At 45.0% G+C, this 24,930-nt stretch overlaps 1 protein-coding gene across 1 annotated transcript in view; it reads right to left on the bottom strand.

Moving 5' to 3' along the window:
- The window catches only part of IL17RD (interleukin 17 receptor D), a 74,829-nt gene that overhangs the window by 16,455 nt on the left and 33,444 nt on the right, over window positions 1-24,930 (bottom strand). The window contains exons 2-5 of the mRNA XM_007984687.3: window positions 13,457-13,514; window positions 7,686-7,811; window positions 3,185-3,303; window positions 2,531-2,651 (exon numbers count right to left, since the gene is read on the bottom strand). Of these exons, the coding sequence (XP_007982878.2) occupies window positions 2,531-2,651; window positions 3,185-3,303; window positions 7,686-7,811; window positions 13,457-13,514 (424 nt within the window). The remainder of the gene's footprint in view (window positions 1-2,530; window positions 2,652-3,184; window positions 3,304-7,685; window positions 7,812-13,456; window positions 13,515-24,930) is intronic.

Here is a 24,930-nt window from a genome sequence, read left to right as displayed (position 1 = left end):
GGTAATGCTAGAAAAGGTATAAAATATATCAATTCAATGAGGATTTTCACTACTGTGCAGTTGTATCTTACAAACATTTAAATGGTACAGTATAAACATATTAATGCAGTTCACTTTATGCCACATAAATGTTAACAGTGTAAAGTCACCCAGATTTTAAAAGCTTGTTGGGCATTACATAAGTTCAAGGATGGTGGCTAAGGGCAGCAGAGCTATGTTCATGCCACAGTCACATGGAGACTCTGTTTCAGCTGTAAACAGAAATGATGCCGGCCCCCACCCCACTGTGGAGATGTTTAGACACAAGAGAACTTTGGAGTGGTCTTGGTAACTGCTGCAGGATTATTTTAACCTTCACTAGTATTCTAATTTAAGATGCTCTTGATGGTTTCCTGAAATGACATGCAGGCATATAAGTAGTAGTGTCAGCACTGAAAACCAGGTACCAAAGCCAATAGCTTTGAAACAGAATCTAAACGCAATAAAAACACAAGGAGAGAGGCCAAACAGCTAGTCCACTATGCCATGCTGCTTGCTAACGCAGGGAGAGTCTCCGTATAATGCCAATAAAACCGAAGGCAGCATCAAAAACCACAGTGCACTGAAATGGTGACAAATGTTTGCATTCCAGGAACACACCCCCTGCACCCACGTTACCCCCAAATAGACATATTGATTCTATGCCAATGGGAAAAATTCATCTTAAATTATACTAATTTTGATTTAGGTAAGGCTTTCATAAACACATTCTTTGAATCTTCTATCTGGTTATTATGTGCAAGTCATCCAGAGATTATGTGACATACACATGGTCTTTGCCCTATGGAATTTCATTTTAAGAATTATGAGACCAATTGTTAAAATAATTTTGCTGCACAGAAAACAACCATAATAAGAATTCTGCAGAGGGAAACACTGATGTAGGCTGGAGTTGTGAACAGAAACATCACAATGGATGAGGGCTGCAACCAGACCTCACAGGAGGGGATGTTGGACAGGACTGACCATCCAAGGCTTGAATGACAAAGACTGATCAGGAAGGCAAGAAGGAGCTGCTGCCTGTTGCAGGGTGACCAGTCACCAAAGTTTGAAAGCAGCAACTCAGGAAGATTGAAGAGATAACCTGTACAGAACAAAAGGTGAGCAGACCCAGCACAGTGGGTGGTTGAGTTCAGAGCATGGATTCCAGAGTCAGACTTCTGGGGTTCAAATCCAACTCCCGGCAAGCCCTTCACCTTCTCTGTGTGGGATTCGACATCTAATAAGTGGGGATGGTATGATTAAATTCTTTGTAGGGTTGTCACAGAGGGTATTTGGAGTTAACATTTGGAATGCATTTAGAACAGGGCCTGGCACATAGACATTAAATAAACAGAACTTTCTAGAAAATAATTTTCTTAATCTAGTCCTGAAAATGACAGGCCTCCCTCCTAATAACAGGTAAAAAATGGAATCATTTCATGCTCCTACCCTTTACCACAAAATCAACTTACGCTTTTTATTTCTGTTTTTTTTTTTTTTTTTTTTTTTTTTTTTTTTTTTTTTTTTTGAGATGGAGTCTTGCTCTGTGGCCGAGGCTGGAGTGCAGTAGCATGATCTCAGCTCACTGCAACCTCTGCCTCCCCGGTTCAAGCGATTCTCCTGCCTCAGCCTCCTGAGTAGCTGGGATTACAGACACATGCCACCAAACCCGGCTAATTTTGGTATTTTTAGGAGAGATGGGGACCACGTTGACCAGGTTGGTCTCGAACTCCTGACTTCGTGATGTGCCTGCCTCGGCCTCCCAAAGTGCAGGGATTACAGGTGTGAGTCACTGTGCCAGGCCAGCTGTCTTTTTTAACTAGAAATGGGGTCTTGCTATGTTGCCCAGGCTGGCCTCAAACTCATGGGCTCAAGTAATCCTCCTGCCTCAGCCTCCCAAATAGCCGAGAGCATAGGTAATGCAGACTGTCTTAGTGATGGTCACAGCATCCTCAAAAATATCAACTGTCAGGTCTGTTCTACAACAAGCCAGAAGTAGGTATATCTGGTTAGATGAACAGTGTCTGCACCTAACCTTAATTCTAAAAAGTACTTTTCTGGATGCTTTTCTCCCTGCCATGCTTGCTTCATACTAGTATTTGGCATGTTTTTTTTTTGTTTGTTTGTTTCCCCCCAAGACAGAATCTCACTCTGTCACTCAGGCTGGAGTGCAGTGGCCCAATCTTGGCTCACTGAAACCTCTGCCTCCCGGGTTCAAGCAATGCTCCTGCCTCAGCCTCCCGAGTAGCTAGGATTACAGGTGCCCGCCACCATACCTGGCTAATTTTTGTATTTTTAGTAGAGACAGGGTTTCACCATGTTGGCCAGGCTGGTCTCGAACTCCTGACCTTGTGATCTGCCTGCCTCGGCCTCCCAAAGTGTTGGGATTACAGGTGTGAGCCACCGCGCCTGGCCCTTGGCATGTTCTTGAACACATTTCTATAGAAAAATCATCAAAAGCAGGAGAAAAGTCTTCTCATGGGAACCAGGCAGGAAAGGCCATACTCACCTCGGGTTCTGAAGAAGAAAGGGTGGTAATTGCTTTCGTTTTTAATGGAAGGAAAAGGGACAACCTTTACGAAATAATCCGTTTCAAATTTCATATTCAGGAAAGGCTGAGATTCCATTCCCTAAAAGGGAACAAAAACACAGTGACATCATGGAGAAATTACCCACCCCTCCACCTACATAAGGTCTTCGCTCCTACCCCAACTGCCACCCAGACACAACTCCAGATCTGCAGGACATGTTCCAGGGAGGCAGGAAGTCAGGTCTAGTTTCTGGACCAACTTGAGGTTTGGATCGCTTAACCATGAAGATGGACAATGCAGTCTGTTTTTTGGCAAAGAACCCATGGCTTGTTAATATTGAACCTCAGAGTTGGGGGGCAGGGTGAGCCCACATGCACTCTTGGGAGCACAAAGACACCTTCCAGGATCGCTGCTCCAGCAGTAACCCGAGAGGCGTGTTTACACAGGGAGGTGCTGAAGTTTCCCTGGGAGCGTGGAGCAGGCTCAAGGTGCTGCTATACCATTCTTGCCCACCTTGGCAGGTGGGGTGGACCCCATAGCCCCTCCTTCTCCAATTTCAGACTTTGAATACGCTATTCAGGACCCTGGAACAATGGCATGTCTTCAGGAGCACATTCCCCAGCATGACTTACAGTTCTTTTGAAGCTACTGTTGAGCTGCTTCGGATCCTTTAGAATCAGTTGTTGGCACTGTCTTCCCTCTGACTTCAGCTCCTCCAGTATTACCCGAAATCCTTTCAGGAATTCGATACCTAAGCAAAGCAGAATGCTTGTATTAACAGTAAACCTAATTACTTCTGAATACACTCTTCTTCCTCCAAGATTACCATCTTCTCTACCTACACACCAGAGTTAAAGGAATCCTAACTCTGGCCAGGGTATCTGAGTCTATAGAATGGAAAAAACATACGCCCTGCATTCCTCTGGTAAAGACCAGGTGATTTTCTCCATCCCACCATTACTAATTAATCCCTAATCCAGCCAGCTATTTCATAAATACTCATTGCCTCTATGGCATTAGGGTTCAAATATTTAGACTCCAGTTACAATTGGTCATAAAAAGTCTGAAGTGGAATATATGATTTCTAGGTCATTACACAGAATACATTCGACTGATGGTAATTCCCAGTGTTGACTAGGGAATCCCTCCAAACCATGTTTCCACTTTAAGTTTTAGCTCTATATTTTTTGGCACGTCTCACTGAGCAACATACAAAATTCCCAACAAATTGTGTCTGCACCCAAGGGGTTCTGAGGCTTGAGATTAAATAGCTTAGGGGAATGCCTGTGTGATTTACAAAGCGGTTCTTGCTCTAATCATGCCTGAAAGGCAGACACCCAAGGGTTGCCCAGTGTGTGCTCTTCATACAGCCTCCAAGGCCCCGAGACACCCACAGCGCCGCTGAAAGGCACCAGCCCAGCCTCCTGCCACCTGAGCTCCCCCCACTGCACGTCCGACTAGATGCTTTCAAAAGGATTAAGCTCTGATGGCCACAAGCGCCAGCACCAGGGCTGTGTATCCCACGGAGACTGAAGTTGTCCAACTGCAGCTGGAGAGCCCCAAAGCCTGCCGCAATGGCGAGATATCGATTTCAAATTCTTTCGGAACATTTTCAACCCTTCCCCTCCCAGGACAAAAGTAATTACACAGGATGCAATTAACCAGGTGGGAAATTTATTGATGATAAAGGTCAGAAAAATATTTTTCTCTTTCAAATAGGTTCTCCAATCCTGTAATTATTTGATGAAGAATACATATTTATTGGTGAGTAGGGCAGAGGAGCAGGAGCAACAATTAGAACTTCACACTTTAGGGTTTCAGAGCATTACTGTGCACAGGTATGGACTCTGCCACGTTGTATCTCAATTACAAAGCTTCCTGTGGGGGTGAAAGCCAGCTGAGCAACCACCAGAGATTCAGACAAGGTGATGACAAGGTCATTAGACCAACGACTATTTTAGATCTCACAGGACTTGCCTTTTGAGATCCAAAAAAACTTTGTAAAACAAATCCTCAGTATTAATACTAAGATTTAATTTACACAACATTACCAGAATGACTATTTAACAAAATCCAGGTGATTAATACTATTAACAGCCATATATCTCACAATTACATAAAAAATTCATCAGCTGGGGCCGCGCAGTGGCTCACGCCTGTAATCCCAGTACTTTGGGAGGCCAAGGCGGGCGGATCACGAGGTCAGGAGATCGAGACCACGGTGAAACCCTGTCTCTACTAAAAATACAAAAAAAAAATTAGCCAGGCACAGTGGTGGGCACCTGTAGTCCCAGCTACTCAGGAGGCTGAGGCAGGAGAATGGCATGAACCCAGAAGGCAGAGCTTGCAGTGAGCCAAGATCGCGCCACTGTACTCCAACCTGGGTGACAGAGCAAGACTCCATCTCAGAAAAAAGAAAAAAAAAAAAAAAATCATCAGTTAGGGTGGCAAGGGGTGGTTCTTGTTCTTATTTTAAAAATATTGGCCTAAAACCACTATGCCAAGGTTCCAAGGCTGAGGGAAGAGGCAGTAAACGTAATTCCTTTATCACTGTGACACATTACAGTACTATTAACACCTTGTAGTTATGTAATGATTAGCAATTTTATAGAGGAGCTTCCCAAGAAAGAAGTTATTTGCTCTCTCTCCCATCATTTAAACTCATCAAATCCTCCCAACAACCATAGGAGGAAGGTGTTATTATCCCCATTTTACAGATGAGGAAACAGGTTTATAGTAGCTAACTGGCTTGCCCAGGGCCACATAGGAATAAAATGGCAGAGGTGAGATTTGAACCCAGGAAGTGTCTGGCTCTCAGCCAGTGCTCTTAACTCACATGCTTTTCTACCTTCCAAGAAGTGTCCTTGATAGAACCCAACAGAAACTCTCCAGCCACCCCCACCCATAAATCAGCATCCAGGAAAAGCACAGACTTCTGCCCTCACTGGTCCATGTCAGTTTTCCTGCCACCAGCTCACATCTCTTACTTTCATTCTAACGAGGGGGCCTGCAATTCATCAGGCCAACTCCTTAACCATTTAAGCCTTACATGGAATGACTACTTCCTTTTTATCTACAGAAAATGTTTTTAATCTTTAAATGTTAAGATAATATTATTTTTGGAAACCCCAGTGGGTTAAAACCCAGAAGTACTGATGTGGAGAAGTGGTTCGGCCCGTGGGTCTGCTTAATCCTCCCTCTCCTGCAATCTGGTTCTTCTGAGATTTACCCTGTTCAGATTAAGAAATTCAGACTTTATTTTACTTCTCCCTTGGCCAGGTTTTCACAAACTTGTAAGATCAGGTAGCAGTGTCAAAGCGGCAGTCCCAAGAACCAGGTTCTGATCATGGTAATAGCAGCCACTATTCTTTGAGAACTCTCTCTGAAAATGTACCATGTGTGTCTCTAACCATGAGGCAGTTCTCATCTCCCTTCTACAGATGGGGAAGCTGGGGCTCAGTGAGGTTCAATGCCTCATGTGAAAGATCAATTCTGGGGGTTCAAACCCAGGCCCGTCTGAACAAATGGTCCCCTTCCTACATCTCACACTTGGCTAACCCATTCTTTCCTATGTATCTTCAATTCATTCAAGAGGACAAGCAGATTTAGCCCCAACCCAAATCTAGCCATATAATACCGGTTTGCTTTTTTCTTTTAGTTTTTTCTTTTGTTTTTTATTTATTTATTTATTTTTGAGACAGAGTTTCACTCTTGTTGCCCAGGCTGGAGCGCAATGGTGCAATCTCGGCTCATCGCAATCTCTGCCTTGTGGGTTCAAGCAATTATCCTGCCTCAGCCCCCCAAGTAGCTGGGATTACAGGCATGTGACACCACGCCCAGCTGATTTTGTATTTTTAGAGGAGACGGGGTTTCACCATGTTGGTCAGGCTGATCTCAAACTCCTGACCTCAGGTGATCCATCTGCCTCCGCCTCCCTAAGTGCTGGAATTACAGGCATGAGACACCACACCCAACCTGTTTTGTTTTATAAAGAGACCAGGTCTCTTTCTGTAGCTCAGGCTGGAGCGCAGTGGCATGACAATCATAGCTAACTGTAGCATCAAACCCTGGGCTCAAGTGGTCCTCTTGCCTCAGCCTTCCAAGTAGCTAAGACTACACACTTGTGCCACCATGCCCGGATAAATTTTTAATCTTCCAGTAGAAATGGGGGTCTCACTTTGTTGCCCAGGCTAGTCTCGAACTCCTGGCCTCAAATGATGCTACCATCTCAGCCTCCCAAAGTGATGAGATTACAGGTGTGAGTCACCATGCTTGGTCTGTTTTTTGTTGTTCTTTTCCATTTTGTTTTTTTGTCTCACACAGTTTAAATAAAAATTCAAGCTGGGCACGGTGGCTTACGCCTGTAATCCCAGCACTTTGGGAGGCTGGGGTGGGCGGATCATGAGGTCAGGAGTTTGAGACCAGCCTGGCCAACATGGTAAAACCCCATCTCTACTAAAAATACAAAAATTAGCTGGGTGTGGTGGCAGGCACCTATAATCCCAGCTACTTGGGTGGCTGAGGCAGGAGAATTGCTTGAAACCGGGAAGCAGAAGTTGCAGTGAACCGAGATCGCGCCATTGAACTCCAGCCTGGGTGAAAGAATGAAACTCCGTCTCTGAAAAAAAAAGAAATGAAATTTGTTGCCAACATTTAAAAATTCATTGATTTCATTGTTTTTCATGAACACTGGGATTTTCCTGAAAAATCACAATATGTGCCAATGCTGAGCTGGCATGTCTCTGTGTTCACAGAAACTGCTAATGCTGGATGGCCATTATGCCCCTGGATGGGCCATGGGTTTTCTTGGCACTGCTGCCCTCCCACCCCTGACCAGGGCTGAGACAGAGGCCAAGATGTCAGTGCCATTTATTACTCACACAATATTACTTTTCAAGCCCATGTGAATAACAATAACAGTAGAAGAAACAAAAGACCATAGGGCACAGTCTCAAGCCATGTGTACGCCCAGCAAATATATGCAACAAAGTACAAAGTGTATCTGTGCCCAATCCAACGTAAGCCTCGCTCACATCAAGACCTGCCTGGTTCCTGGAGACCATCACGTGGGACCTTTGCACTGGGCCCTATCCACCCAGGTTACCACCATACACTCGATTTTTGACCACTCACCAAGGGCCCCTGGGGACCAAAGAATGGTGACTGCCACTTGGTCATGGCAAGCATACTGGCTGATGGTGATATTCTGGGCGTCAGCAATCACATGCTTCCCCACTGGATTCAAGTAGGTGGTACAATCTAGAGAGTGGGGAGAATGAGAACAGTTACATTTAAAATTTCATTTTTATTTTCAGGTTCATCTTATCAAAATAAACAGGGCATGTCTGAAGGTGGCCAAATCCATTCTGTTAAAGATGTGTGCCTCAAAAGCCCAAATAAGACATCAGAGGTTGACTACTGCTTGGAGAACTGTAAGATGCTACAGAGGGATGATTTGTAGCACCACCACCACCACCAACTCATGCCACGTTAAATTCCAGGGCGGTGTTGGGAGGATCTTATACAGTATGGAGTCTGTGTGTGTATCTGGCATTAACTGTTTTTAAACCTAAATCAGTAATTATTTACATCAATTCAACCAATTTTCAGCATTAAGGAGTGATATGAAACAAAACAATCGCTAAATAACTTGGGCATTGCTTGTTTTTAGAAAAAACCTGGAGGGCCAGATGATTGGGGGAAAGGAACTAACACTCAGATGTGAATTCATATGGGAGTGATTCTCTACAAGACTGTTAACTCAGTTAGCACAGGGTACTAACTCAGTGACGAAGTGATAAGGATGTTAACCAGCATTGGTCAAAGGTAAAATTTTTGTTCTTAGATACCATGTGTCATCAAAGACACCAGCAACCCCCAGAAAATCCAAGGAGCCCCACATTGCTCAAAAAACAGAAACCACACCCATCTTTGATTTTGCCTGAGGAGTTTACTCACTGCCACCTGTCAACGTAGCTATAGCAGCTGTACCACCTGGTCTTGCTAAATACACCTTCAAAATCTGCAAGTTTCCTAAAAAGCTGCCAAAAGCTTCCGGCCAGAATCAGGCTGTAACTTCAGAGAATGGCCATCAGCTGTTCTGGCCACTCTTGCCGGGAGAACCATTCACCATCCCCAGCAGACACCACTCATAATTCTTACGCTGCTTCATCCCCATTTCTTTCTCAATGATCAAACTTGAACACCCTCTCTTATGTCTCCTGCAAAAGATCATCAGTTCCATCAAACATCCAAACCTGTCCATTACCCCTCTGAAGCCAGGGTGTTTCTCTTTGGGGTAAAGCACTCCAGGGGACTTTGTAAGAAGCTCTGTGAGTCTCCCTTTTTCTCCCTGTAGATGTTACTGCACATTTCCCATTTTTATGACTAAAAATGTTCATTGCAGACATTTTCAAACCACAAAACACTGTAAGAAAAATATAAAAGGCATTCATAACCTCTTAACACAGAGGTGCAATGAACATTCTAATGAATACCCTTCCAAGCCTTGTTTTAACATGCACATAATATTCCTCCTTTTAAATGTATTAAAGCATAGCATACATACACAAAACCGCACCCCCACACTTGTAAAACTCCATCCTTCATGCTGCCTGTATTCTGTTTTATTGCCTAACTACATTAGGCACACTCCCTTCCTCTACTCAACTCCATCAGCTTCAAAAACAGTCATATTTATATTTCCTTTTTTCTTTTTTGAGATGGAGTTTCACTCTTGTTGCCCAGGCTAGAGTGCAATGGCGCAATCTCGGCTCATGGCAACCTCTGCCTCCTGGGTTCAAGCGATTCTCCTGCCTCAGCCTCCCGAGTAGCTGGGATTACAGGTATGCACCACTACACCCGGCTAATTTTTGTATTTTTAGTAGAGACGGGGTTTCTCCATGTTGGTCAGGTTGGTCTCGAACTGCCGACCTCAGATTACAGGCGTGAGCCACCATGCCTGGCCTATATTTACATTTCAGTATTACTTCTTTCAAAGGATGTTAATAATACCAAATTCTACTTCTAGTGAAAATTCACTCTCAAAGCAATCAACATATGTTCTCTGGGTAAAGAAGAGATTTTAGAATAGGAAAAAATTTATAACATCTGGTTTAACACCCTCACTATACAAATGAGGAGCTATGAGAGATCAGCTCTTACCACTTCTATCACAGCACATAGCTTATTGCCACCAACATGAGTTCTGAATCAGAGGTGTTCAGCCTGCAAAAACCCTGGCTGAGACCAGGTTCCCAAAATATTAAAAAAAAAAAAAAAAAGCAAGTTCCTGTCATACTTGTAAAGTTCAAATATTTTGATTTATTGTGGTCCATAATGAAAGAGAATCAAACGGCTCTGAAAAGATGCATGAACAAGAGCAAATAATAGTAGTTGTCATTGTTTTCTTTGTTCATTCCTAATGCCAAAATTAATACTGTTTGGGTTTCTGTAAATATAGTTATGCAATATGAAGTCTAAGAATTTTTTTTTTTTTGAGACACGGTCTCGCTCTGTCACCCAGGCTGGAGTACAGTGGCACAATCTCAGCTCACTGCAACCTCCGCCTCCTGGGTTTGAGCAATTCTCCTGTCTCAGCCTCCTAAGTAGCTGGGACTACAGGTACATGCCACCATGCCCAGCTAATTTTTGTATTTTTAGTAGAGACAGAGTTTCACCTTATTGGTTAGGTTGGTTTCGAACTCCTGACCTCAGGTGATCCACCCGCTTTGGCCTCCCAAAGTGCTGGGATTACAGGCATGAGCCACTACGCCCAGCCAATATAAAGTCTAAGAATAAGAAAATTTAATATAACCTACTTGGGCATACCAAGAATGTAAAGGAAAAAACATGGAATTCAAGGCCAAAAGAGGCAGAGAGACTTGTAAAATTTAATTTTGACTTAATGGCAAGACATTTTCTTCCTGTATAACATTAAATGACAAAGGAATAGAAAAATATGGTTTTTAGTAGTTTTGTTGAAAACCCAGTAATTGGTTCTTAGTTATTTCAAACAAGTTATTTCAGTTGACTAGTAACCAGTCAACTGAGCAGTAACAGGAACTTCCTTGTAGAAGACAGAAATATCTTTTTCAATGGAAAATATGGAATAGGTTTTTCTACACAGCCTGGATCCAATTATTAGCAAGTCCAAAATTTTGGATTCTGATTACAAAAACTTCATGCCCAAATGACATTTTCCCAAAATGCAACTGAGTTTCATGCGTCTCAGGAGTCAATACAAGCTGTGAATTAAATTTTGATTAAATGTTGAAGAATTAAAAAGAAAGTAATGACTAAGAGACAGGCATAGATATGTGGGCCAAATATTTGGTATTATGAAGAAAACAGCAAGATACTTTAAAGTTTTACACGGAGAGATCCTCCTTCACAAATGTCATATTAAATTAGAGATACAAATGCTTGTTTGCAGCTGACAGGAAAATTCTGAACGCTTGAATGTAGTACAAGATCTGCTAGGACCAAGAGCACATATTAGAAATTCACTTTGTAACTCAAAGAAAGATCCCTTACACCTCTTTACTTAGCTGAATCAAGTATCATGGATGTGCAAATCTTTCATTAGCATCTACCCAACATTTACCCAGAACATATATACACCACCAATGTGAGCTGCCTGAGTTGCACATGTAAGTCCTCACTGGTTAGCCTGAAATAGCCATTCCAGCAACTGTGGGTGTGAATCTGACACACATATTTGTATCTTAAAATTGTTAGATTGTAACCACAACTTTTACAATCCTGCTTTAGCAGTGATTATTCTAGAGGCCTCAATGCAACCTAAGCCCTTTACTTACATTGATTCATAACCCTGTCCAAGAGATGAATCAGATGCCAGAAGTTATTAAATATGAGTCAAGTTCCTTCTTGTCATTTTTACTTAAATTATGACTCATAAAGCTAAAAGGATCACAATTCTATACAACTATCTTCTTATGAATGAAAGGAGCTGCTTAGAAAAAGCACCCCCCCATGCCCTCAGAAAACAATTCAGCCAGAGGCCAGGCACAGTGGCTCACCCCTGTAATTCCAGCACTTTGGGAGGCTGAGGCGGGCAGATCACGAGGTCAAGAGATCAAGACCATCCTGGCCAACATGGTGAAACCTTGTCTCTACTGAAAATACAAAAATTAGCCAGGCGTGGTGGCACGCACCTGTAGTCCCAACTACTCGGGAGGCTGAGGCAGGAGAATTGCTTGAATCCACGAGGCGGAGGTTGCAGTGAGCCGAGATTGCGCCACTGCACTCCGGCCTAGCAAGACTCCGTCTCAAAAAAAAAAAAGAAAAAAGAAAAGAAAACAATTCAGCCAGAGTCACCCTTTCTTGAGAGAAAGGGCAAAAAATGGTGCTTGCATTCCAACTCCAGTTGGACTGATTTCTATATTAATAGATATTAATTAATGAATATACATTACAGTCAGATCCCAAGTTGAGCAGTTATAAGCATCACCTTATTTAAAACTCAAAATGATGCTAGAAGAAGGAAACTAAGTTTTATTTTAAAAAAGAAAACTGAAGCCTGGAGAAGTCAAATCACCAGCCACAGCTCATAAAACTGGTAGGTAGGGCAAGGCACAGTGGCTCACACCTGTAATCCCAGCACTTTGGGAGGCAGAGGTGGGCAGATCACTTGAGGCCAGGAGTTCAAGACCAGCCTGGCTAACGTGGCAAAACCCAGTCTCTACTAAAAATACAAAAACTAACTGGGTGTGTGGCTGGGCGCGGTGGCTCATGCCTGTAATCCCAGCACTTTGGGAGGCCAAGGCGGGCAAATCACAAGGTCAGGAGATCGAGACCATCCTGGCTAACATGGTGAAACCCCATCTCTACTAAAAATACAAAAAATTAGCCGGGCGTGGTAGTGGGCACCTGTAGTCCCAGCTATTCGGGAGGCTGAGGCAGGAGAATGGCGTGAACCTGGGAGGCGGAGCTTGCAGTGAGCGGAGATCATGCCACTGCACTCCAGCCTGGGTGACAGAGCAAGACTCTGTCTCAAAAAAAAAAAAAAAAAAAAAATTACCTTGGTGTGGTGGCATGCACTTGTAATCCCAGCTGCTCAGGAGGCTGAGGCATGAGAATTGCTTGAACCTGGGAGGTGGAGGTTGCAGTGAGCAGAGATCATGCCACTACACTCCAGCCTGGGTGACAGAGTGAGACTCTATCACAAAAAAAAAAAAAAAAAAAAAAGAAGAAGAAAAGAAAAGATAAAAGAACTGATAGATGGGGAACTGGGGTTGGAGCCCAGGCCTGGTCAGCGATGGCCAACCAACTGCAGACTGTAGACCTCTGGCCAATCTGGGACTCAGATTCACACAGATTCACCTTGTGTGAATTTCACACAGATTCATTCTGTGTGAAATTTTAAAAATAACTGCCATTATTAAAAAATGTTTATACAAAAAGCAAGAATTTCCCACTATTCTTAGAAATCAATTTGCTACATTCAGTGGGAATTCCTCATGGCCACAATATTTGGAATTAAGGAGTCAAGACTCCCCTCAGACTAGACATGAGCTATCCAGTTTGCCATACTCTCCACCATTCCCTAGCACCCTGCACTGGGGCAACTTTGTTTATGTGTTCCTTGCTGGGCCATACTGGCAGTTATGTCCTTAACAACACATATAGATAAACCCCAAGGAACACAGGGAAAGTCTCCTTACACAACTTTTCTGAACACTATGGAAGACACTTGACCTGGTCAAGCTCCCAAATACTTGAGTGGCTTAATTGAGACTGAGCTGCTTTAGCTGTTGACAAACCTGAACAGGTTCAGAAAATTCCTCAACCCCAAGACTGCAGCGTCCTTGATTAAGCATGGCTATGTAATCTTTAGATGACTCAAAGGGCTCTATTCTTTGGCAATAAAGGCAGTTACTTACTGTCATATTTGAAGGTGATGTTGTGCAGCCCACTGTTTCTGCTGGCCGGCCCCACTCCCTGTGGGAAAACAAGAGAACATGATGCAGAGTGAAGCCAATTTGCTCTTCCAACACAAATCCCCATGGAGTCCAAATGCAGGCAGCACTGCTGAGACCCAGGGTAATGCCAGTCCCCGGACATCGTCCACCACTCTTTCTGCCCACTTCATGGCCCCCTACAGCTGTCAAACTCCGGCCAGCCCAGGAGATTCCTAACTGCCAGGCCATAGGGATCATGAGCACTCGCTTCTGTAAAACAATAGGGGCAAGCTGTTCTATGTTTAGGGGTTAAATAATAATTCATTAACAGTAAAATTGGGAGAGAGACCAAGAGCTGCCAGCTGGAGCCCTTCCAGTTAGATCCACTTTGAGCGCTGATTGGTCATAAAATTCGCCTACTCCAGACGCCCTCATCCGCAAGCTCTATTAAGCCACAACAGATAGGCAATTCCTCAAGTCTAAGGAAACTGGTTTCTCATTTCAAGACTGGGAATGAGTATGGGAATAAGTTGTTACTTTTAATGAGAAAATTCTTCACTGCATCCATACCTATGCTTGGAATACATAGTGTGGGTCATAAAAAAAAAAAAAAAAAAGAAAGAAAAGAAAAGAAAAAAAGACTTTAAAAGGCCTAACTCTTACTCTTGGTGATGTGGTCATTAGCCATCTGCACTCTTAATACCAGGGCTAACAACTGTGCCAGACTTCCCACTTTAATTATAGCATCCACAGAGTGAGCCCCGGAATCCTCCTGTTGACCCCACCTTTTACACCACTTACCCATCATGAGAAAGAGCAGCTACAGATCTACCAACTCCAATTTACCTGTTTCTGTAATACTCTGCAAATGTGCCATTCAGCATTAATCACAGAATTCTCCAAAATATGTTAATTCTGAAATGCTAAATGATGGGAAGATATTCCAGCTACACAGCTAAAGTTTCCACTAAACAAGAAGGATGTTGGAGGGAACCATATGCTGGCAGCCTGGCATTTAATGGGCGATTGTTACACCAAAACAAAATGTGGAGAACACTTCTGATGGAGCCCAGGGTTTCTGGCCACAACCACATGACATCCATATGCCACAGGCATGTTCACGCTGCTTATCCTGAAGCCAGGCACACCCACTGAAAGTGTATCCCTGAATTCAGATATACATGCGCCTTGAGAAAGCACAACTGGGCAGAGAGGGGCACATGGACACACCCACCCAACCCCTACTCTAAGGTGAGGAATAAGTAACAGAAAACCTAAATCCACATGGCACACCAGCTCACAATCTACTGAAGCTCCCCTTCTTCATAGCTCACCTTCCTTCTCCAGCTTTCCTCCTTCTGCCTCTCTCCCCACATATACAAGATTCCAGAATTCCTCACCTGAACTAAAACACTTTGGAAAGTGTTGTGAACTTATTAAAATCCTAAGAGTGTCTATAACTGCTTAGGGACAAGACTACAGTTTATACAACTAAAGGCTGCTCAACCTGCAGATGGCAGACTCCAGAGTAACACAACCAGGTAGGAAACCAGGAACGAGACAATCCAATCCCCCAAGACCAAAGCCCAAGATCCCCAAATCACACTCTTCTGTGCTCTTATAAGCCCCCAAGACATAAACTCAATCCCCATCTATTAGGAGCCAGACGTTATGCTAGCTACGCTGGCAAACAAAACAGCCACTGTCCCCCCCTTCGTGAAATGAATTAACATGGGGTTCGTTATTTCAAAGAAGAGTAACTGGGTAGGTAGATTATATCCTAGGCATCCAGATAAATTTCACATCACACCGTGGCCCTCCAAGAATGCTGTTTAGATGGCAAAACAAGGTATATATAGCGAGGGTGAAAGAGCCCGGTGTTAGGGAAGTACAGTGTATGAAATACCACAAGACAGCCCTTGAGTAAGGAAGAATGAAGGATGAGTAAGACAACAGGTTCCAGAAGCTTAACAAGGGGAAGGATAACTGGGCTAGAATGAAGAGGAAGGCAGAGTAGCATCATGGGAGGAAAAGAAAACTGTAATCTAGAAGCCAAGATTAGTACCTCAATCCTCCCATCCTCCACTGGATGCCTGATGGCAAACCACTCTACTCTAGGGGTTCCCAACCCCCGGGCCCTGGACTGGTCCTGGTCCTGGTCCATGGCCTGTTAGGAACCAGGCCATGCAGCAGGAGGCGGTCAGCGGGCGAGCATTACCACCTGAGCTCTGACTCCTGTCACATCAGCAGTGGCATTGGATTCTCATAGGAGCACAAACCCTACTGTGAATTGTGCATGCGAGGGATCTAGGCTGCTTATGAGAATCTAATGCCTGATGATCTGAGGTGGAACAGTTTGATCCCAAAACCATTCCCTACTGACCCCCCAGTGCATGGAAAAATTGTCTTCCACAAAACTAGTCCCTGGTGCTAAAAAAAAGGTGGGGACCGCTGCTCTACACCACTGGGTCTGGGTCTCCTCAACTGTCTCTTTTTTTTTCTTAAGAATTTACATGGCTTTCCTCTAGGAGGTGGTTTTGAGGAAGATCAAATGAAGCCAGGTACAGGAGGGACTTCTAAAAGGAAACACATTCCATCTAACACCATGCTTCCTGGTGCATAGGGATCCTAGCAACCAATCACCTTACTTGTCAGACGTAGCTTTTTTGTTGTTCCAGTTCCCTTATATGTCTTTTGTTTGTTTCCTCTATATTCCTATTGCAACACACTATTCACAGGTATTTACTGGGCAATGGCCAATGCATTGTGGAAAGGAGCCCAAGACAGTGAGGTGTGCTATGCCATGCATTCAAGAACCTAAATCCCTCCAAATAAAGTCTCTGTGATGTGTGTGGAGCTGTTCAGAGGGGGGCCCAGCGAGGCTGGCCTGGAAGGAAGGTGAAGCTTACCTGTGGCATCCATTCACTCTCTGCTGAGCATTCCACCTTGGCCTAAGACTCACAAGGCTGGGCACTCAGCTATGAACCAGACCCGGGTCTTGACCTCAAGGGGCTCTGGCCATGTGCATAACTGCCCTTGCTCCCCTGCTTTGAGCCCTTCACTGGCTCCCTGCCCCTCCAGATCATTCCTGACGTGACACCTGCCTACCTTCCCAGTCACTCCCTCTTACACCTTATAAACCCTTTGGACACTACAGTTCTGCTTGGAAAATGACCTCAGGCATGCCTGCATTCTCAGAATCCCCTCCTCTTCTCCTCCTATCACCCAGGTCGGCTGCTTGCCACATCACACTGTGTTCCTGACACATCGGTCTGCCCGCTACTTACTTGAGGGGAACATGGTAATTCATTCCCACAATTGGAGTAGCATGGCACTTTTAGGGATGTAGATGCAAAATGGTAGTTCCAATTCCACAGAAAATCAGAGATCATAAGACCCCGTGGCCATCTAAGCCTGGTCATGGAGCTCAGAAGCAGGAGAAAACATCCCAGGTATCAGTTCTTACATGCATTTTAAAGACCTTTTGGCAGGGTGCAGTGGCTCACCCCTGTAATCCCAGCACTTTGGGAGGCCGAGGCAGGTGGATCACCTGAAGTCAGGAGTCCGAGACCAGCCTGGCCAACATGGTGAAACCCCATCTCTACTAAAAATACAAAAAATTAACTAGGTGTGGTGGCAGGTGCCTGTAATCCCAGCTACTTGAGAGGCTGAGGCAGGAGAATCGTTTGAACCTGGGAGGCAGAGGTTGCAGCGAGCCAAGATCACGCCATTGCACTCCATCCTGGATGACAAGAACAAAACTCCATATCAAAAAAACACACAAAACAACAACAACAAAAAACCTTTCACTCCTGGAATTCCTCAAGTGCACAGCTTCTCAGCACATGCATCACAGATGCTCTAACAGGCTGTCCTTAGCTCAACACCCAAATAATGCTTCAGCTGCTCTAGAGCCCTCAGAAACCACCTTAGTAATGGTATCCCAGGCTAGCCCATGGTGCACTTCTATTTTCTTTACACCTCATGATAGATAGAATGATAGCCCCTTAAACATGTCCATATTCTAGTCCCCAGAACCTGTGACTATGCTATTTTACAGAGCAAAAGAGACTATGGAGATGTAAAGTTCAAGTATCCTGAGATGGGAAGAGTATTCCGGGTTCTCCAAGTGGGCCCAATAACCACAGGGTCTTTATAAGAGGGAGACAGAAGGCTCAGAATCAGAGAAAGATAAGTGACAATGGAATGAGGAGAGAGAGAAAAAGAGATCAATTTGAAGTACTGGTTCTGAGGTCAGAGGAAGGAGGAGCTAAGGAGCCACAGAATGCAGGCCACCTCTGGAGACTGAAAAAGGCAAGGAATGGATCCTCCCCTACAGCCTCCAGAAGGAGCCAGCGCAGCCAACACTTTGATTTTGGCCACATTAAGATCCATTTTAGAATTCTGACCTCCAGAACTATAAGACAATAAGGTAGGTCATTTTAAGCCACTAAGGTTTTGGTAATTTATTATAGCAGCAACTGAAAGCTAATATACACTCATATAATTTCAGCTGCAATATGGATAAAATAGATCTCTATGTCACACACACATGGCACGTGCTGTCATTCCTCCACCCTGCCCCCAGCACCTGGAGCTAATCCCTGTCCTTGTGTTCTCCCCAACCCAAGCTTCAGGCAGGCATACAACATGGACCCATCAGAGCTGCTGCTTGAGATTCTGCTGTCCTAGATGCAGACTTCTGTGGGCTGACCTGGGGCTGACGCCAGAAGCAGAGAAGTGGTTAAGACAATGGGTTTTGGAGTTACACAGATGTGTGTTTAAACCACCACATTTCCAGCTGTGTTACTCTGGGTAAATTTCTGAACCTCCCTGAGCTATAAAGTGTTTGAATAGGCTGGGTGCAGTGGCTTACACTTGTAATCCCAGCACTTTGGGAGGCCAAGGCGGGCCCATCACCTTAGGTCAGGAGTTCCAGACTAGCCTGGTCAACATGATAAAACCCCGTCTCTACTAAAAATACAAAGATTAGCCAGGCGTGGTGGTGGGTATCTGTAATCCCAGCCACTTGGGAGGCTGAGGCAGGAGAATTGCTTGAATCCGGGAGGTGGAGGTTGCAGTGAGCCAAGATCGCACGCACCATTTCACTCCAGCCTGGGCAAAAAGAGTGAGGCTCCATCTCAAAAGAAAAAAAAAAAAAAGTGTTTGAATAAAACTTTGTGGAAAGCACTGTGTGACATGACATATATCAACTGCTCAGCATAGCATCTGACACACAATAAACTCAGAAATGTTTTACATCATCCTTCCCAAGAAGGTCACTGCCTTAATAAGCAGGTGAGAGTTGTACTGCAGGACAAGTTACAAAGAGACACATGAGGAAGACTGGAGAAAGGTCACAGGTGGTATATTTCCTAGGTATGAACTGCCTTCTGCATCCAGAACCTTGGAGGATTGTGGAAGATAAGACAGACAGGTCAGGGCAAGGTACTGGTAGGCACTGATCACCAGACTAAAATGCATTCAACAGATGGTCATGGAGGCCCAGTAAGTCCAGTTCTGTTAAGGGCATAGGTTGGATTGGAAGAGGAGAGGCTGAAGACAGAGCCCAGGAGGACAGCCCTCAAAACCCCTGCCTATAGTCCTGGACCTGACACAGAGTCCTTGATAAGTATAAGTTTTCTGCCTGAATAAATGAATGCATTATTAAGCCAAGTAATATACCCTAAGAACCTAGCTTGGTGTTACACTGATTTATGGGCTTAGAATGAGGGCCCACACTACGAGAAAACAGATAAGGCAACTTACAAGGCTGCTGACCAGCTTTGCAAACTGTTCTTCAGGAAACAATGCCAAGCTTATAGCTACTATACCGTTTTTGATATTTAATGAGCTGATGATTAAAAATACTTGTTTGTTGCCTGTTACTTAAAAACTATAAATGCCAATGCAGTGGCCTCGGGGTGCCACATTCTTAGTTAATTAAGCACCCCCATTTGCTGCACTAACGGGTAGCTTTTAATTTGTTCCAAAGGGAGCTAAGCAGCAAGCCCTGGCTGCCTGGAGCGCTGCTATGAAATTCCTTTGGTTAGGCCAGGCACAGTGGCTCACGCCTGCAATCCCAGCACTTTGGGAGGCTGAGGCAGGAGGATCACCTAAGGTTGGGAGTTCGAGACCAGCCTGACCAACATGGAGAAACCCCGTCTCTACTAAAAATACAAAAAATTAGCCGGGTGTGGTGGCACATGCCTGTAATCCCAGCTACTCATGAAGCTGAGGCAGGAGAATCACTTGAACCTGGGAGGCGGAGGTGGCAGTGAGCCGAGATCACGCCATTGCATTCCAGCCTGGGCAACAGCGGGAGAACCTGTCTCAAAAAAAAAAAAGAAAGAAATTCCTTTGGTTGGTGCTCTATGGTCAGTAAGGACGGAAGCAGCAAATGGGAACATAATGGAGAAAACATCTTTAACTCAGGAAGGGAGGGGAGGATAACCCTTAAGGGCTCTAAAAGAATAAAATTCAAAAGTTAAAATCCCACACCACGCTCCAGCCATATGGCAAAGAAGCAAAGGCCTGGATACAGAGAGGCCAGCAGCAGAGCAGGATCCACAGGCAGCAGCCAGGGGCAGCCATGAAGGTGATCAGACAGCCAACTTCCTGACGGGCCTTCGGGCATTCTAAGCCATTTGAAGACACTAACTTCCCAGAGCAACATTTCCAATTCACCTCCAGCACAGCTTAACTGCCATTTTGGAAAAATGCATTTCAAGAAGAACTGTGCTAAATATAGCACCCCTCTTCCAGTGGAAGGCAGGCCAAACTTTCGAATCAAGTAAGGAACATTCAGAAAGCCAGTAATGTCTTAGTGAACAGAGTCAGAGTGAAAATTTAAATAAGAGCATTCGCACAAAGAACTGAGACTTTTTTTTTTTTTGAGACAGTCTTGCTTTGTTGCCTAGGCTGGAGTGCAGTGGTGCGATCTCCCAGATTTAAGTGATCCCATCCCCTCAGCCTCCCGAGTAGCTGGGATTACGGGTGCCCACCACCATGCCCGGCTAATTTTTGTATCTGTAGTAGAGACGGATTTTGCCATGTTGGCCAGGCTGGTCTCAAACTCCTGACCTAAGGTGATCCACTTGCCTTGGCCTCCCAAAGTGCTGATATTACAGGCATGAGCCACTCACTGTGCCCGGCCGGAAGATGGTTTTTTAAAGGTATACCTAGTAACTACTTAAAACTAAGGCCAACTCATATATATATATATATTGTTGTTGTTGTTGTTGTTGTTGTTGTTGTTGTTGTTTGAGATAGTCTTGCTTTGTCGCCCAGGCTAGAATGCAATAGTGTGATCTTGGCTCACTGCAGTCTCCACCTCCTGGGTTCAAGAGATTCTTTTGCCTCAGCTTCCCAAGTAGCTGGGATTACAGGTGCCCACCACCATATCTGGCTAATTTTTGTATTTTTAGTAGAGAGAGATGTTTCCCCATGTTGGTCAGCCTGGTCTCGAACTCCTGATCTTAAGAGATCCACCCACCTTGACCTCCCAAAGTGCTGGGATTACAGGCGTGAGCCACCAGGCCCGGCCATATTTTCTGTTTTTGTATAACATATTCTCTATCTTGGGCTTCCAGTGTGTAACATAGCAGACAGTGCTGTGAGGCTTAAAATGTACAACGGGACTAACATCTTTGTCTCTGACCAATGGATATGAGAAGGGTGAGACGAAGCAGAATATGGGGCCATTTGACTCCATGCCAGTTCAGATGGTTTCATAAACAAAGACAGACCCCACTTACTTCAGTTCAAACCTTTAACAACAACAACAAAAAGTCGGCAAAGGCAGAGAAGCCCCAGGTGATGTAAGCTGAAGAGAATGCTGGTGAACCCTAAACACAGGGAAAATAAATCAAAAGCCGGCCTGGATCTATTCAAGATATTCCCTCCACATTCCCAGGAGCTGTTCTCTCTCCCTCTCTCTCAAATTGAGATGCAACCAACTTAAGAAATGAAGGATGCCAGCAGTCTGATTTGGAGGTGAGGTCTTGGATGCATAGCAAGGAACACACAAGCTCTGGGGGAGTGCTGCTGGGTTCCCACCAGCAATTACCACATTGGCCCAAAAAGACCCGGAGATCTTAAGCTAATTAAAGAGATTTGCTTGGGGGGGTAGGAAATCACTACTCCAGAGCATGGCCTGTGCACCAGACCAAAGCCGTAATCATGATTCATCTCTGACATGTTGCTAATCAGCACACACATGTTCCTAATTTCACGCTCTCCAAAGGAAAGCTGAAGGGACAATTGTTTCTGAGCTTTAACATGAGGCCGACCCATGCCAAGTGACCATGTGTCCTGCTTATCAAACTGAGAGCTCTAGTATTCATCCAAATTTCTTTTCACTGTCCCACCCCTCCACTCACTCTGCCCCCCGAAATCCATTCACTAAAGATGAAGATGTGTTAGGACATTGGCGTGAGTTGTTTCTCTGACAGCAACTTCTCTAAATGACGGTGGCCCGAATGGAACTGCATATATTTTTAAACGTCCTTCCCCACGCCTGACTTTATGATTTTCTTATTGCTTTGCCACTGGAACCAGCCATGCAGCTAAAGCCCAGAGATATCAACACAGACGCATACACACGCAACGCACACAAGCAAACTTTCTCCCTGGGTTTAAAAACAAGGCAAAACAAAGTTGTGCAGTCTCCTGAGTTTTCACAAAGCAAAAACTCAAGTACTTTTTCCAATTAGTCTGTTAAGGATCTGGGCCGTGTGTTCTCCCATGGCTGATACTCACAAATAGACAGGATTGTTCCATTTTTCCAATTCCGAAAACGTTAGAGACAAGCTATAAAACATGCCTCTGGACGGAGAGCCAGACCTTTCCCTCTGCTTCGTGCACCACTCCCATCCACTCAAATGAGAACCGCATGTTAGAGAACCGGCATCTTTAAGGTAACAGTCAACCCATCTGTAGTTGAAAAAGCATACAGACTCAGATTAACTGTGTCTGTGTATGCTTTTTCCATAAATACTGGCTACAAAGAGGAAGCAAACAACCAACCACCCAAATACCCACCCAGCAAATCAGCTACTGACTCACTCTCACTTAGCTGTGAAAGAACAGTTACAAAGGCTTCACTCCAGAAGCCCAAAAAGTCTCTTCCTAGGAGGGCAAAATAGTGATTAGACAATAGAGGAAAACTTAAAGCTATAAACATGATTGTTATGCCTAAGCTGAGAGGAAATGTTCAGATCAAAACACAACTACTAATGAAAAGCCTTAGGACCACACAGAGAGGTGCACTGAATTGTGCCGACTTCAAATACCACTGTTTCCGAGGCCCGGGGACTGAGTCTCCAAATACTATGTCACATCTGGAATTCTGCTTTTACAGCACAAATGCCTGTAGAAATGGGGGATTGTGACGTTGCCATGGGGACCCAGCCTCCTCCACCCCAACAGGTCCCCGGCAAGCCCCACACACATGCTTCCTTCAAGGTGGATTTCGCGTATTTGGAAATTATGGAAGGCCGTCCTTTTAGGTTTCAGTGTTAATGGCAACATTACAGGACATGCTAGAAAGCAAGGCAACCCCTTCTGTCAGCCGATTAAGTCTGTCCACATGGTGGTCTCAGACAGAAAAACCTCCTTAAAATAACAGTGGGAAGCAGTAAGTCAGCATTAGGCCCTTTTTCAAAATTTGTGGCTTTCCCTGACTTTCTCTAGGAAGGAGACAGGCTTCAAGCATCCTTTTAAACTCTCCTGTTCTCTAGCTGCAAAAATCCAAGTGAGTCAACCTATGCTCACAACTGCCAGCCATTGGTAGCCCACCTCAGGCTCCAGGTAGCCTTGCCCTTGCTGAACTGAACCTCTCATGCCACCCTGCAGGGCTACTGGCCAATGCAGGGTGTATTTGCTTTTAATTACTGATGACCCTGTTTTTGTTAAGAGGAAAGGGTTACTAGAACCTTTGGAGAATCCTGTGAAAAATAATCCTTCCCCAATTTCCCCCAGATACTTTTCATACATAATTTTGGGAGGCTCCCAGAGCTCATGAAGGCCACCCAAGGGCCTCTGAGGGGTTCACAGGCCCCCAGGTCCAAAGCCACATTTAGACGCAAAAAATCCCAAGACCCCACTTAGAAATCAGAGGGTGCATCTTGGCTTTGCCAGTTCCCTGGGATGCAGATCCTCCAACTGACCTCTCCAGGTGTGGATTCAGATAGCAACATATGAAATATCCACACATATACCATAACCACCCTTGGGTGACCCCAGCTGGTTTTGTCCCCTAGGAGTGAATATTCTCCCATTCATTCTGGCTAGAATATTCCAAACTAAAGCCAGAATGACTCTTCTAATAAGTATCTGCCTCTTTCTGCAAGGTCTGGCCTTTCCCAGAAGCTTTCCAGGGGAGAGGGAAGAAATCAGCCCAGAGGTGAAGCCACAGTCACCAAGTTTTGACGGGCAGATGGGAGGAGAGGGTAAGGCCTCCTGTTTCACGGCCCTGCCCGGCCCAGGGGTGACACTCACGGTGTGACCTCCTGATCAAACCATTTCCATCTAGTCTCTTAGACAGCAGATCCTGAAACATCCCCCTGAGATGCAGCCAGGGTTTTTGAGTGCCTTTGAGTGTGTGTGTTGTCAGTATGTGTGCCCAGCCACACAGCCAACAACAACAACAACAACAAAAAAGCACCAGGAAGTCAGCAGTGCCGGCTCCAGGTGTTAACACTTAGCGCATCCTGCCCAGCCCCCTCCAACTTGAGGCCGGCCGCCTGGGAGCCGGACACAGCAATTAGACCCTTCCCGGGCCAGGCGCCTTTGTCCCCTTGCTAACATCATTAGTGTCTGACTTCCTGTGCACAACGGGGCCTCCCGGGGGGCAATCACCGGCTGACCGGGGCAAGGCATTAGACTTCCTTTGTCAAAGACCCTCAAATGTTAACAAGCATGTGAACAAGCTTCTCCTCCCCCACCCCCTCCCACCTCAGCTGCTCCTCCAGCCCACCACTCTCAACTGGCTTGGTTCTCCCCAAGCTGTGGGAATCCGAGTTACTTGGGAGAAATATCAAGTCTCAATGCTGGGCAAGCAGCACTGCCTTTCTGCAGAAAGAGCCTCCAAACCTGACTTCCTAGAACCTTTCAGTATAAGCATGCAACTCACACTCGCTGAGTGCCCACTGGTTACAATGGCTGTGTAACCACTGTCCTGCCTTAAGTAGGGTGAAACAAAGAAAGGTGAAAGTCCCAGGCTGCGCCACACCCAGCCCAGTGCCCATCAACCACAGGCACACTCTGTTCCTGTGTTCATGGACTGAAGTGCAAAGTTGGCCTCAAGATGCAAGGACTTTGAAGGTTTGAGTGGTATCCTGAGGCCTTCAGAAAAATACTGGTGAGATCTGAAAACGGGATGAGTGTGAGTTGCTATATAGCTGCAATCCTACCATCATCCCTCTCTTGGCAATACTGTCACCACCAAGGCCAAA

This window comes from Chlorocebus sabaeus, chromosome 22 (genome assembly GCF_047675955.1).
Source record: "Chlorocebus sabaeus isolate Y175 chromosome 22, mChlSab1.0.hap1, whole genome shotgun sequence".
Taxonomy (NCBI): domain Eukaryota; kingdom Metazoa; phylum Chordata; class Mammalia; order Primates; family Cercopithecidae; genus Chlorocebus; species Chlorocebus sabaeus.
Note: the sequence above shows the minus strand (reverse complement) of the source record. Positions and strands in the feature narration are given on the sequence as shown.